A 15,503-nucleotide genomic window follows, 5' to 3' on the forward strand; every position below is an offset into this window, starting at 1 on the left:
ACACGATCGCCAGGACACCGGCGGATATTGAGTCCGCAGGTCCTGCTAGCCCCGCCAATTAAAAGGGACGTACAGGTACGCCCATTTCCCCACTGCTGCCATTTTGCTGACGTATATCGGCGTGCAGCGGTCGCCAAGTGGTTAATCAGCCACAGAGCCTGTGTAATTAATATGTGTTCGGTTTTAAAGGGATGAGGTGGCAACTCTACGTATGCCCCTTTCACACAAGTGGAACGATCGGATCCACCTGTCTGTTTTTCAGGCGGACCCGATCAGACCACCCATTGTTCTCTATGGAGTGACAGATGGCCGTTTCCATCTGACCGCCCCATAGAGAACAGCAGGCTGTGTCCATGTCTGCTCTGCATAGTGCAGCGGAGACGGACCTGTTACCTGTCAGCGCTGAGCCGGTGGATCCCCTTGACAGTGTCCGCTCCGTCTGAAGGGGGCCGCATACTGAATGTTTTAGGTTTTGGTCACACACTTTTTGGTCTCTGAAGAGCAGTCCACATTCAGACGCTCTTCGGAGAGCATTTGACAGGTAGTGTTGCATCACCTCCTCACCGTTTGCTTTAACCTCTTGGACCCCCGCTAGCGTGCCACATTGTGCGCTTTTGCAGAGCGTTCCCATTGACTTGAACGGCTCATGATCGGCAGGCAGTAGAGACTGCTGAAAGTGACAGGGGGGTATAATTCTTGCTGCAAAGCATCGCGGCCACAACATGTGTACACTCCCAGCCTCTGCGACTAAAGGAGGGCGTAAGAACGTGGCTCAACTGCTCCCCAAGCCCTTAGGACTAGCGGTTGGGGGGGGGTATTAGGAACACACAATTGGGATGCGTTTTTAGTGCTCCCCCGGCAGCAAACCTGGGGTTCACATTTCACGTCCTGGTTGCATTTCCAGGAAAACGATCCAACATTTTGTAATCTGCAAGCAAGCCCACCAAAGGCAACCCATTCAAGCAAATGTTGGAAGCATTGCAGGTTCCCCACGAGCGCACGCAATACACGTTTGCGGCGTGTTTCTCTGCAAAAATGGGGAGACGCTGCCTCACTGCCTGTCAATTGGCACAGAAAAGCTATCAAAATGTGGATTGCTTTTTAGAGGAGAGATGCACGTAGCCTTAAGAAATGTTTTATTGATAGGTGTATGTTATGTATTGGTGGGTGTCCTGTGTGAGAGGAGCCGGTCACCATATTCCCTCCATGTCCCTCGTCCATCTATTATAACGGTTTCCTCATGACACCTCCTGCAGGTTGAGCTCTGTGTCAGTCAGCTGTGTGGGGAGGGAGTTAGGATGACATGAGAGGATGGTGCGGCTATTTTGTCCTTTATTTTCACTGACATGAATAAAAAACGGACAAATATCAGGAGAGGGGATGACACTCTGTGAGGTAAAAATAAAGTTTTTAAAGAAAATCGATAAAACGTCATCCACCCCCATCATTAGTGCGGGCAGATAAAACGCAATTTCTTGTATTCATAATAAGTCTCCAAGAAAAGCGAGCGCCTTAGGCGCCTGCTGCCCTCCGAGAAGTGAGCACGGGGGTCTTTCCCCTAAACATCGGGCGCCATTTTAGCTTTTTCCCAAAGCAAACAAGACTATGAGGGCGGGAATGGGCCGACCCGGCCTTTCTACAGAAGCCATTCATCCTATTGGCCAACGCTGCTGTCATTGCGCTTTGGAGCACGCCTATTGCTGAACGCTTGCGTGGATTAGCTGGCGCGCTTGTCAATCACGGTTAGCCTCGCGTTGTCATTGGCCCAGTTTCTCCCACTGACGCGCTGCTGTTACGCCCACTCACTTGCGGGCCGTGTGCAAAAGCAAGCTGAGAGGCCTTGGGAGGGAAACGGCCGTTAAGGGAAAGAGGCGGGGCGCCACTAGGCACCTGGGAAAGAAGGCGGAACGCCATAGGCCGGGATGGGGTTTCAAACCAGGAAGGTTGGTCGTGATTGGCTGCGAGGCGTCCTGTCGCTCGGGCCTGACGGGTGGGGGGTTATTGTGTGTGTGAGGCTGAGAGTGCGCGGTACCGGCGGCAGTGAGGGACGTAGACACGGGGCAACTTTATCCGGACCTTCTCACGGCGACCCTCGGAGTTCCGGATCATGGTAAATACCTCACCAGTGAGCTTCGTGTGGCTGCCGGCAGCGGCGGCTCTTGCGCCACCTAGACTGTCCCGGGAAATGGCGGGAAGAGCCTCTGAGGGGAGTGTGAGGAGGAGAGGAGGACGACTGACCGGCCACACACCGAACCGGGAGACCTCCGCCGAGTACACTGCGCCCGTCTACACCACAGTCTACTCCGCCACCGGCCATTATTATTATTATTATTATTATACAGGGGCCGGCTCCACACCACACTCACTGCCTTATCACTGACACTGACAGTTATACTGACAGGAAAGCGAGTATTCACACCCCCCGGGCTCTACCGTGTTGTGTTATTGTCCTCAGCAGCCCCGTGTCCCCGGAAGTCACCACTCAATACAGGGAGGGGGTCACCATAGTGACAGCTGCAGGTTTACTATCCCAATCTGTATACTGATAAACACGCTGCCCTATTATTACCCGATCCAGAACACATCATCCCAATTCTACAATTACCCAACCCGGAATATATCGTCCCCGATACTATTATTACCCCCACAAAACTATTATTAACCAACCCGGAATACATCACCCCCCCCATTCTATTATTACCCAATCCGGAATACATCGCCCCCCCCGCTATTATTCTTACCCGACCCAGAATACATTGCACACCCCCCCCCCCGATTTTACTGTATTACCCGACCCAGAATACATCACCCCAATTCTATTATTACCTGACCCAAAATACATCGCCCCCGCTTCTATTATTACCCGACCCGGAGTACATCACCCCCGATTCTATTATTACTATCTCTCTCTTCCTCTATATGTCCCTACTATTATCTAACGTCTGTGTACAATATACTTCTCCTCCCCCCCCCCAATTTATCTTCTGACCCTGTATATTAAAATATAGATATATCTCCAATTGTAATGCATTACACAAACTGTTGGTGCTGTATAAAAATTACCTAACTCTGTTATACATCCCCCCCCCATTATTCTCTCATCCTGTATACTAGATGGATGCATGGGGAAAAAAAAAAAAAAAACTACCTGACACTGTAAACATCAACATCATCCTCTCTCCTCCCCCTCTCACACACACACACAATTATTAGACCGGTATACCATACATGTCTGGATAGGGATTAGTGGGGGCATTGTAAGCCCTCCTATATGGAGCATCCATAGACAAAGCTGATTTATTTGTGTTGCTCTCCCTGATCATACACAGCACATAAAGCAGACGCTAAACATGAAATTTGCCCTTTTATGGCTCTGCATTTATAAGCATCTTGCAGGGACAGTATTGGCGGAGGACAATACTACCAGGGAGTCTCTGCAATGTTGTTATTACACACAGCGAAGGGACTACGTTGACAAAGCACGGCCAATGAGCCGTCTGCTGCTAATCCTTATCCAGCCTCCAGCTCCAGGCATGGCTCCATAGGCTCAGTCCTCTACTTTCATAATAATCCAAATTTCCCGCTGCAAACTGCTTTGGGGGGGAATAGTCGACAGTATAATAAAACACATTTTGCAAGATACTGTATTGTAATTGTACTGTCTCCTTTTATAAAGTGCTACCCAGACTGTTATATTAATTATATCAATCCTGTATTCTAATGATATTCCGAAAGAATATATGCGACTGCACCATCATTCTGTCCATTACCTAGTAGTCATACACATAGTAATTTGTGAGCAATCTAAGTACAAGGGATCACAAAAAAAAAAAAATGCATTTGTGGAAAACTCAGCAAGTATATACAATCATAGAAAAGGGAGATATTTGTTTAAATTGATCATTTAATTGATCTCTTCTCCAATGCACAAAGAATAATCAGCAACATTGATATGGCAGGGTCAAAATGCATTAGAAGTATTCTAAACCAAAGAGCTCTAGTGTGCAAACTTTATTTGATCAGTTAAGCCATATTAAAATGATCCTATTGATGTGTGGTGTGACCACCTTTAGCTCTGTATTTTTACCATTGTCAACAGACATAAGGGTTAAAGTCCCGCTGCTCTACCATGTGTATAAATGAAATACATTTATGTACAGCTCTGCGTAAAGACACATTGAAATACTGTGTACTCATGCTAACACTAAGATTTTAGGTTCAAGTCACAAAGCAGGCTTGTGACGAATTTTCAAATCTGTTTGCTTTCAGCTGAAAATAGGGATGCTTATCCTTGTGCGGTAGCTTAGTGAATTGAGTTTATATCACCAGGTGATGGCTAAAGCCCCATACACATGGGGCGAATGTCGGGAGACATTTGCCAGTACAAAAAAAAAAAATGGCTGACATCCAGTCTGTATGTCGGTCTGGCTGGCTTTTGCCAGACGTGCATGCTGGAAAACCAGCAGCCAGCAACTCCCAATCAGCCAGTGTCAGAGAGCGCCGATTGGAGTGTTCTTGTCAAAACACAACTGCTCTGTGGAGGAACTCGCTGGACTAACCTTGCATGGTTAGTACAGCGGCTCCCAGCCAGAGCTGTAAGGTTTTTTTTTGTTTTTGTTTTTTTGTGCAACCTGCGGGGTTATGCGGAAAAAAATAAAATAGTAGTGCGTACCATGGCTTTGCATTGGAATCAGCAGCGTGTAGACAAGTATTTCAGAGATAACAACGCTATTACATTCTGATCTTAGCAAAAAGGGTGTGTTATGATGACCAGACTCTTGTGAAAAGTAGTTGACCAGTTAAGATTAGTACACACAATGAGAAAAATCTGAAGAAAAAGACCGCTTTTGGAGTGATTGTCCGATAATCTGATCATTAGTACACAGCTTGAGAGCCGATCACAATAGTTCATGAGAAAAGATCTGAAGGGACAAGCATGAACATTTTTCTCACATGATAACAGAATGAACGCGTTTCATGTAATTAGTATGGTATTTTATACAAAAAACAATCGTGTGACCAAGCACACTCATGCTTGGAAACTAAAGAATACATTACATCACTTCCGAAGTTGTACCATGTCGTAAGAGGATTTTCGTATCTTTAGTAACCTATTAGTTTTCCATACTAAACTAGCATGCATATAAAAAAAAAAAAAAAAAAAGCTAATCCATCAGATATTCTCATCGTGTGTACCAGGTATTACATCTTTGCATACATTAAAGTGGTTGTAAATGCCCCTGACCTAGTTTTACATATAGGTAAACCTTATTATAGGCTTACTTATATGTACTGAAAATATCTCCTAAACGTGTGCAGTTTATGAGATATTTGCATTGTAGTGCACCAATGTCATCGGCGCATGCGCAATGACAAAACGGCCCTCTGTGCCGTGATTGGCATGAGCGGGAGTGATGTCACGCGGCTCCGGCCAGTCACAGAGCCAGAGTCCTTGGCCCCGGAGGTAAGAGGGGCGAAGATGGATGCTTCCACCAGTGGGGACATTGTGGGCGTCATTTGCAGGTAAGTGCCACATAATGGGGTAGTATGCGACACATACTACCCCATTATGCTTTTACTTTGCAGGGGAATAAAGAGGAAGTAAAACCCATCAGGGTTTACTTCCTCTTTAAGGGAATGTACATTGATTTGATTGTAGCCGTAATGTACACATAGGAAATTAATTAGACCCCCTTCACATGGGGCATTCAGCGGTCTATTTTTGACCCATGATTATACAGGTCAAAAAGACTGTAATGTATGAGTGGCCACATGTAAGTGGACATGGGTCCACTATTATATCCACCCATCCAGGTCTGTTCAGTGGACGGCCAACCCTAGGATGACATGGGTTTTTTTTTTTCTCCATCACAGTTTTGTTCTAACTCCACTGGAACAGCTTAAGATCCCCTGCCGACATGGAACAGAGCCTCGGGGTTTGCTGACAAGACTAGGTCAGACCACCCCCCTTCCCCAGAGTGTTCATTACATTATTATACAGGATTTATATAGCACTTTACAAAATAAAGGGAGACAGAATTCCAAAGCCATTCACCATAAGAGGTGAGAAGGGCCCTGTGCAGTACAGCCTAAAGAGGACAAACCAAAATACATTTTAGGGTTACAAATAAAGATCCAGACCCCAGTGCAGACCAACCTGTACATAACTGAACTCCTATGTTGTGGTTTAGATGCCAGTGGCATCGTTAAGATGCATACAGATAATGCATGAAAAACGTAAAAAAAAAAAAAAAAAAAAGACACTTAGTCATTTTAAACACTCAATAACATGAACAGGTGTGGCACTACTTCAAAACTCAATATGAATATAAAAAATAAGTGGTCATTTCATATAAATCGCTCAACGATTAAACAAAGTGGTGCAAAAACATGAACAAAGTGACAATCAATAAATGAAAAATAATATATATATATATATACACATATACATACACACACACACACACACATATATATATACATATATATATACATATATATATATACACACACATATACACACATATACACAATTAAATCTTCACAAAATGCAAGGAGCAAGAAAGTCCAATCACCATGATTCAGAATAATTATAAAGTGCAATGTCCTTCAAATCATGCTCCACCAGACGTGCATGAGGGGTGCAGACTCACCAGAGCCAGTAATAACAAAGACTTTGGAGCTATGATGTATTTCTTGTAACTGACAGCATAAGCAGAGACGATCCTCTTAATCTAGGCAGTATAACTCTGAAGGAACATGGAAAAAAAAATCATAGCGCAACAAGCTAATACAGATGTATGAAAGCATGTAGAAGTAGCAGCGCCCACTCACATTTGAATGTGCTATATGTCAGCACCAACATGTAGAGCTTAGGTTGAGTCAACACGCTGTCCTGTCGGCCACGGCGTGCGTTACACTGCCCAGAGGTTGGAAACCAGCAAGGCCGAATATGACATCAGTAAAAATCGGACAAACCGTCTCTATCCATTTTGTGTGAGACACGTCAACAGGAAGCCTCCTGATGACGTTTCTCACATGAAATACAGAGGCCATTTGTGCGCTTTTTACTGACGTCATATCTGGTCTTGCTGGCCGACAGGACAGCGTGTTGACTCAACCTAAGCTCTACATGTTGGTGCTGACATATAGCACATTCAAATGTGAGTGGGCACTGCTACTTCCACATGCTTTTATACATCTATTAGCTTGTTGCACTATGATTTTTTTTTTCCATGTTCCTTCTGAGTTATACTGCCTAGATTAAGAGGATCATCTCTGCTTATGCTGTCGGTTACAAGAAATACATCATAGCTCCAAGGTCATTATTATTACTGGCTCTGGTGAGTCTGCACCCCTCATGCACATCTGGTGGAGCATGATTTGAAGGACATTGCACTTTATATTTCTTCTGAATCACAGTGATTGGACTTCCTTGCTCCTTGCATTTTGTATAGATTTAATAGGAGTTTTTTTATATATACAGTTGTGCTCATAAGTTTACATACCCTCATATGACATCACTGTTTACAAACTATTTTATTGGGTACAAAAAAAAGTGGTATAAACAAAATAAAGTTTACATACCCTGGCAGAATTTATGATTTCTTGGCCATTTTTCAGAGAATATGAACGATAACACAAAAACTTTTCTTTCACTCAAATTTGGCAGAAGCCATTTGTAATCAATCAACTGTTTACTCTTTTTAAATCATAATGGCAACAGAAACTACCCAAATGACCCTGATCAAAAGTTTACACACCCCAGTTCTTAATACTGTGCATTGCCCTCTTTAACATCAATGACAGCTTGAAGTCTTTTGTGGATGAGGCTCTTTATCTTCTCAGATGGTAAAGCTGCCCATTCCTCTTGGCAAAAAACCTCCAGTTCCTGTAAATTCTTGGGCTGTCTTGCATGAACTGCACGTCTGAGATCTCCCCAGAGTGGCTCAATGATATTGAGGTCAGGAGACTGAGATGGCCACTCCAGAACCTTCACTTTATTCTGCTGTAGCCAATGACAGGTCAACTTGGCCTTGTGTTTTGGATCATTATGTTGGAATGTCCAAGTACATCCCATGCGCAGCTTCCTGGCTGATGATTGCAAATATTCCTCCAGTATTTTTTGATAACATACTGCATTCATCTTGCCATCAACCAAATTTGACAAAATTTCCTGTGCCTTTGTAGCTCTAACATCCCCAAAACATCAGCGATCCACCTCTGTGTTTCACAGTAGGAATGGTGTAACTTTCATCATAGGCCTTGTGGTCTCATCACTTCAAATTACTTTGTGCCAGAAGGTTCGAGGCTTGTCTCTGTGCTGTTTGGCGTATTGTAAGCAGGATATTTTGTGGCATTTGCGTAGTAATGTCTTTCTTCTGGCAACTCGACCATGCAGCTCATATTTCTTCAAGTGCCTCCTTATTGTGCATCTTGAAACAGCCACACCACATGTTGTCAGAGAGTCCTGTATTTCACCTGAAGTTATTTGTGGGTTTTTCTTTGCATCCTGAACAATTTTCCTGGCAGTTGTGGCTGAAATTTTAGTTGGTCTACCTGACCGTGGTTTGGTTTCAACAGAACCCCTAATATTCCACTTCTTGATTAGAGTTTGAACACTGCTGATTGGCATTCTCATTCCTTGGATATCTTTTTATATCCCTTTCCCATTTTATACAGTTCAATTACCTTTTCCCACAGATCCTTTGACAATTTTTTTGCTTTCCCCATGACTCAGAATCCAGAAACGTCAGTGCAGTACTGGATGAAAGATGCAAGGGTCTGTCAGGAGTCCAGAAACTCATTGACCTTTTATACACACACACTAATTACAAGCAAACAGATCGCTGGTTAGAATGGTTACCTTTAAAGTGGCTGTACAATCACTTTTACCTACAGGTAAGCCTATATTAAGGCTTACCTGTAGGTGCTGGAAATATCTCCTAAACCTCTCCGGAAGGAGGAGGGGTGAAGATAGACACTTGCTGCTAGTGGTGACATCGCAGGCTTCGGTTTCAGGTAAGTGGCACATAATGGGCTACTATGCAATGCATTAGTAGCCCATTATGCTTTACCTTTGCAGGGAAATAAAGAAGATGTAAAACCCATCAGGGTTTACTTCCTCTTTAATAGCCATTCAAACCCATTTGTGTCAACTTGTGTGCACGTTATCAGGCCAAAATCACCAGGGTATGTAAATGTTTGATCAGGGACATTTGGGTAGTTTGTTATTATGATTTAAAAAGAGTAAACACAGTTGATTGATAAATTGCTTCAGCCAAACACTAAGGGTCCTTTCACACTGGGGCGGGGGCGTTGTCGGCGGTAAAGCGCCGCTATTGTAAGTATGCGGCCGCTAGCGGGGCGGTTTTACCCCCCTGCTAGCGGCCGAGAAAGGGTTAAAACCACCGCAAAGCGCCTCTGCAGAGGCGCTTTACCGGCGGTATAGCCGCGCCGTCCCATTGATTTCAATGGGCAGGAGCGGTATACACTCCGCTCCTTCACCGCTCCGAAGATGCTGCTGGCAGGACTTTTTTTACCGTCCTGCCAGCGCATCGCTCCAGTGTGAAAGCCCTCGGGGCTTTCACACTGGAATTAAAGCAGCAGCTGTTTCGGGTCGGTTTGCAGGCGCTATTATTAGCGCAATAGCGCCTGCAAACCGCCCCAGTGTGAAAGGACCCTTACCGTGAGGGGAAGGGTTTTTGTGTTATTCATATTCTCTGAAAAATGGCTGAGAATTCATAAATTCTGCTAGGGTATAGATTATATATATATATATATATATATATATATATATATATATATATATATATATATATATATATATATTTCACACAACTTTTTTTTGTCCAATTCATTTATTGTCACTTTGTTCATGTTATTGCACCACTTTGTTTATTCGTTGAAGGATTTATATTAAATGATCGCTTATATTTTAACCCCTTCCCGCTGAACGTACGCAGATGTGCGTACTCGAATTTCAGGGGTTATACCGGGATGATAACCGCAGCTGCAGGCATCAACCTGGTACTGTTTTTTTTTTTTTTAGAGCGGGCGATCGGATTTCCAGGTATAACAACCGATGCGGCTTAAAGCCACTCGGCTGTTATACCGGAGGAGCGGGAGGGGACGTCCCCCCTTCCCGCTCCTCCCGTTCCACCGAGAGGCCCGATCAACAATCCGCCGCCTCCGGCAGTTAGGGACAAACTGAAACAAAGCCGTAATTGGCTTCGTTCCAGTGTCCTAATTGTAAACACGGAAGCGACGTCACTTCCCGTTTACTCGGCTGTCAATGGCGCCGGTTTTTTAAAAATATACAGTATTCAGAATTGCCATTTTCGTCGATCTGAATACTTTGAAGTGCAAAGGAGGGATCGGGGGTCTTTTAGACCCCCGATCCCTCCATAAAGAGTACCTGTCACCACCTATTACTGTCACAAGGGATGTTTACATTCCTTGTGACAGCAATAAAAGTGATAAAATTTTTTTTTTTTTTTTAAACACAATTTATTAATATAAAAAAAAGTAAAACATTTTTTTCTAAAGCACCCCCGTCGCCGCGAGCTCACGCAGCAAAGAAAACGCATACGGAAGTCGCGCCCGCACATGTAAACAGTGTTCAAATCACACATGTGAGGTATCGCCGCGATCGTCAGAAATTCTAGCACTAGATCTCCTCTAACTCTAACCTGGTAAACATAAAAAAAAAAAAAAAAATTAAAGCATCGCCTATGGAGACTTTTCAGTACCGTAGTTTGTCGCCATTCCACGAGTGCATGCAGTTATATCTATTGTATCTGTTTACTCTGCGTAACATCATCTTTCACATTATACAGAAAAATTGGGCTAACTTTACTGTTTGTTTTTTTTTTTAATTCATGAAAGTGTCCCTTTTCCCAAAAAGTTGCGTTTAAAACACCGCTGCACAAATACTAGAGAATAAATCGCCGATTTATTCTCTAGATTCTCTGCTAAAAAATATATATATGTTTGAGGGCTCCAAGTAATTTTCTAGCAAAAAAATACGGATTTTAACTTGTAAACCCCAAATGTCAAAAATAGGGTTAGTCATGAAAGGGTTATATTCATATTGAGTTTTGAGGTAGCGCTACAACTTTTTATTTCAATATTCACATTTGAGTGGTTTATCCACTTTTAAAGGGGCAGCTTCACTCATTATTAAACAATTTTCTGGCACCACTCCTCATCACCCCAAACACACAAATAACATGAACAGGCCTGACAAACTGAAAGCACAATGCTGGCTGCTTCAGTATGAAGATGCCTTTAATTACAATAACCAGATATTTACATTTACTACTGGATGCACGCCATTAGGTCTCAAAGGGATGAGAACAGTTGCATATATTTGTACGTCATTACCAGCTATTATATAAATCAATATTAAGCACCCATTTAGGTAACTTATTACCATCAAAAGCTTTGGGAGGAGACAATCTGGTAATTTTGATTTTACTTTCTGTAACTAGTGTATAGTTGGTTCAACATTAACAGAGAAGACTGTCAGGCTTCTCCAACATCGTGTCAGCACCATATGGAGGGAAGAGCTCAGACAATAGCTGACCATAAAAATATTCAGTGGTGTTGCGCTAATCCTGGACACCCTTATTAAGAGCCTTAGGCTGATAGTGTCCAGGATTAGCGCAACACCACTGAATATTTTTATGATCCTTTAAGGTTTGGTTTTCGGTGTATGCAGCTTCTCCGTAGTACTTTTATTAGATTTTTTACCTGTTAGCGCGGGAATAACGCTTTTACTCAATAGCTGGCCATAAGACCACTGAAGCTCTCTTGGGGGGGGGGCTTGGTGTGTCACCTGTCATCACAGATGGAATCACTGAAGGGGATGTGACATTGTATATGGACAGATAGTGGATTTTTCTCATTTCTGTATATTATATAGTTGCAATATAAAGTTAACCAAAAAAAAAAAAAAAAGTACAGAACCTGTGAAAAATAGAGAAACAACTTTTTTTTTTCCTCTACTTTTCCTCTCTATAGGCTGGTGGTAAGGCTGGGAAGGACAGTGGGAAGGCTAAGGCCAAAGCTGTATCTCGCTCTCAAAGAGCAGGACTGCAGGTAAGTTCATTTTATTAGCTCTAGTAAAAAATTGTTTTTCCGTAATAGTTTCCAAAAGGTGAAGGTGTGACAAAAGTATATTTTGCTATTGGTCTTACCTAGCAGAGCAGCAATAGATTTCCCCAATATGGATATATCTGCAGGATTCATCCTAAGCACACGAGCACTTAGTAAGATTTACATAAGCCAGTGGTGTTTCACATTGGCTAGTTGTGTTTGTAGCAGAGTTACTCTTAAAAATTCAAGGTGCTTTAATGTGATTTTTGACTTTGCTTTAGTTCCCTGTGGGTCGTATACATAGACACTTGAAGACTCGCACTACAAGCCACGGAAGAGTTGGTGCTACTGCAGCAGTGTACAGTGCTGCCATTCTGGAATACCTTACTGCTGAGGTTGGTTATAGCTTTAACACCGTTCGCATTTGCTTCTGTAACAGTTTGTCAACTGAAGCCAAGTCTGTTAGTTTCAGGTTTGAATAAAGTCTTACTTTCTTGTAGATGAAGTTCTCCATCTGGTGTTTTTAGAGACTTATTTGTTGCCTTTGAATCCAGGTATTGGAATTGGCAGGAAATGCCTCTAAAGATCTAAAGGTGAAGCGTATCACTCCTCGTCACTTGCAGCTAGCCATCCGTGGGGATGAAGAATTAGACTCCCTCATCAAGGCCACCATTGCAGGAGGAGGTAATATCTCCAATAAGCTGTCTTTAATCAGATTTTTAATGCCAAAGTACTTTATAGTGAATGAATACACCTAATTTAAAATGACAGACACAGCAGTGCAACGTGAAATGTTTTCTCTGTCCATCTTGCATAGACTTAACATTTGTAATCTATATTTCTCTGCAGGTGTTATTCCTCATATCCACAAGTCTCTGATTGGAAAGAAGGGACAGCAGAAAACTGCATAAGGAATAGGGTCCTGCTGCCATCTACCATTGTACTGTAACTGGGACAGAAGAAAGACGATGGGGTTATGTGGAATTTGTTTTGTTTATTTTTCGTTTAAAGATTTCATTTTCTAAAATAAATAGTAAATGGAATAGACAGCAGAGAGTGTAGACTTAAGAGAAAACCTTTGTATGTTGTTTAGGTTCAAAGTTTCACAGAAAAAAAAAAAGTTCCTTGAGTCTTGTAAATGAAATCTGTGTGTTGATTGGCTAGGTTTCTCCCGTGTGTTTTATACAAAAATGGAACAGATAAACCATTTTTTACATAAGCTTGCCTCTGTGTGATACATTTTTAAGCTAGGCCCCAGGCCCACTTCCTGGAATAAAGTTTTTGAGCTTCAGCCTCATCTTTACAATTTACGCATTTTGAGTTTTTACATTTCAGGGATGGAAAAAAAATTCCATCTCACATTAGGCATCTCTTATAATGGTAGATTCTCCTGTAGTGGCCGTTTTCTTTAAACTTAAAATGCAGCAAAGCACTACCCTCATTAAAATGTAAATCATCACTGCAGCTTGCTCAGCACCTCTGCCTCTGGGATACTTGCGTGTGGCTTTCAATCTTGCATTGTAGTATCACCACAGCTGCGGTACCAAGGTTCCCTACCCCTGGTCCACATACTCAGAACAGGCAAACAGACCTCATGTTTATAGGGTCTGGATGAAAATACTGCATCGTGCTGCAACCCAGGGCAGTGAAAATTATTTTTGACAGAGAAGGGTGGTGCTTCCTGAAATGTAAAAAGTACAGCTACATTTCAAAGAGGACCTGTATCAAAAGGCTGCCATTGCTGACCTAACCCTATAAATTTGCTAGTTCCCTGGTGGTACCCTTAAAAGCCAATTTCTGGGTTCCATTTACCTTTTGGACCAAGCTGGTCCAAACAAGCTTCTTCACTGATAGTTGCAGCAGCTGGTAGAACTTAATAATCTATGTAGCCTCAGCTACATACAGTATACAGCACTGTGTACTGGCAGTGGGACGAGACATTCCCATTCCACTCCTGGAACATTGTTGCTCAGTGGAGATTTGTGTTCAATCAATGAATACGAAGCTCCCTCTGATTGGCTGAGGCAGAATTTGTGATGTCATCAGCCAATCGGAGGAAGCTTTGTATTCAATCATAGAACACAAATCTTCCTCTGAATGGTAGTGTGTAGATAGATATAGCTTAAGGCTATATATGGAGCTCCCAGTCGTGGCAACTGTTAGTGAAGTAAATAGTTAGTGTTCACCAGCTTGGTCCAAACAAACTGTTTAAAGCAGAACTAAAGCAGATTTTCAAAAAATCCCCTATTAGTACACCCCCACACAAAACACTAAACAGTTACTACATTTGTGAAATTTCTTACTGTTTAAGAGAGATGTGTGATTTAATTTTCAGGAAGTCAGCTCTGCGATTCAAAAAATGCTTCATCTTTTCTGGCAGGTAGGCGATGTTAGAACAGTGACATATCCTCTTCTCTCTCTCTTTAACTGTAATCAGCCCACATTTCCCATGAATACTTGGGATGGGAGAGAATGTGGGAGGTACACTAGGCTTGTACATGTAATTGTGAACTCACCCACTTCAACATAAATCACACCCCTCATTCTGCAGCCAGCAAGCCATACATAAAACATATGGTATGATAGGTTACAGCCTTATAAATACAAAGCATTTTAAAATAGATGCAAACCAGTGCAGCAAGTCAGGGACCACCACCAGAGCCGCATGTCAGGGACCACCAGTGCAGAGTATCAGTGCGGTGACACAAGTACCTCATCAGTGCCATCATTGCAGAGCGGGGAGAGTTGAAGATAATCGGGATGACAGATCTGTATGCGAGAAAATTGCTCGTCGTACTGCCCCGGAATTGTGATAGACACAGCGCAGAGCGCACTGTTCTAATGTGCAGGGAGGTGGGGCTGTACGACGAGCGGTGTTCTCACATACAGATCTGTCAGCCTGAGATCTGCTCTGTCCCGCTTATCTATAATCTCCCTGCACTGAAGAGAGATGGTGGGCAGTGGCGGCAGGGTTGGAGGCGGCACTGGCAGGGAGGAGGATGCCATCTCTATGGGCAGCGCAGACCGGGGCCTGCGAGACCCCTACGCCCACTACAGCAAACCAGGCAGAAGTACAACTCCCTGCTCGCTTCAAGAGGACTACGAGGGGGCGAGTCAGACCGCGGGCTGAGGTTACTGAAGGGATAGCAGACAGCAGTCTTGCAAACAGGAAATCAGCAGGCAATAACTGTTATTCAGCACATTCAGCAGGCTATTGCAGAGGAACTACAGAGCTCAGAAGAACATAGCTGACATAGTAGGTGAAGGTAGGAGATCAGCAACAAGAACATTCACACTTGAGCGTATCAATTTACTGGCGTTTTTTAAAAGCTTTTTTCAACCATTTTTTAAAACATTTTAAAAGCGTTTTACAGCTTCAGGTGTTTTTGTTTAGCCAATATAAA

General features: G+C 43.1%; 1 protein-coding gene across 1 annotated transcript; it reads left to right on the top strand.

Moving 5' to 3' along the window:
• The first annotated feature begins 1,931 nt into the window (after window positions 1-1,931).
• On the top strand, window positions 1,932-13,318 carry H2AZ2 (H2A.Z variant histone 2). Its single transcript, XM_073622084.1, has 5 exons — window positions 1,932-2,110; window positions 12,025-12,102; window positions 12,381-12,494; window positions 12,654-12,783; window positions 12,949-13,318. Exons 1-5 carry the CDS (start codon window positions 2,108-2,110, stop codon window positions 13,008-13,010), a joined length of 387 nt encoding a protein of 128 aa, XP_073478185.1. The 5' UTR covers window positions 1,932-2,107; the 3' UTR covers window positions 13,011-13,318.
• Window positions 13,319-15,503: the final 2,185 nt, after the last annotated feature.

This window comes from Aquarana catesbeiana, linkage group LG03 (assembly GCF_042186555.1).
Source record: "Aquarana catesbeiana isolate 2022-GZ linkage group LG03, ASM4218655v1, whole genome shotgun sequence".
Taxonomy (NCBI): domain Eukaryota; kingdom Metazoa; phylum Chordata; class Amphibia; order Anura; family Ranidae; genus Aquarana; species Aquarana catesbeiana.

Coding starts and splice junctions, on each gene's coding strand:
- H2AZ2 (XM_073622084.1), top strand. Junction 12,103..12,380: donor CTCAAAGAGCAGGACTGCAG/GTAAGTTCATTT, acceptor ACTTTGCTTTAG/TTCCCTGTGGGTCGTATACA. Junction 12,784..12,948: donor GGCCACCATTGCAGGAGGAG/GTAATATCTCCA, acceptor ATTTCTCTGCAG/GTGTTATTCCTCATATCCAC.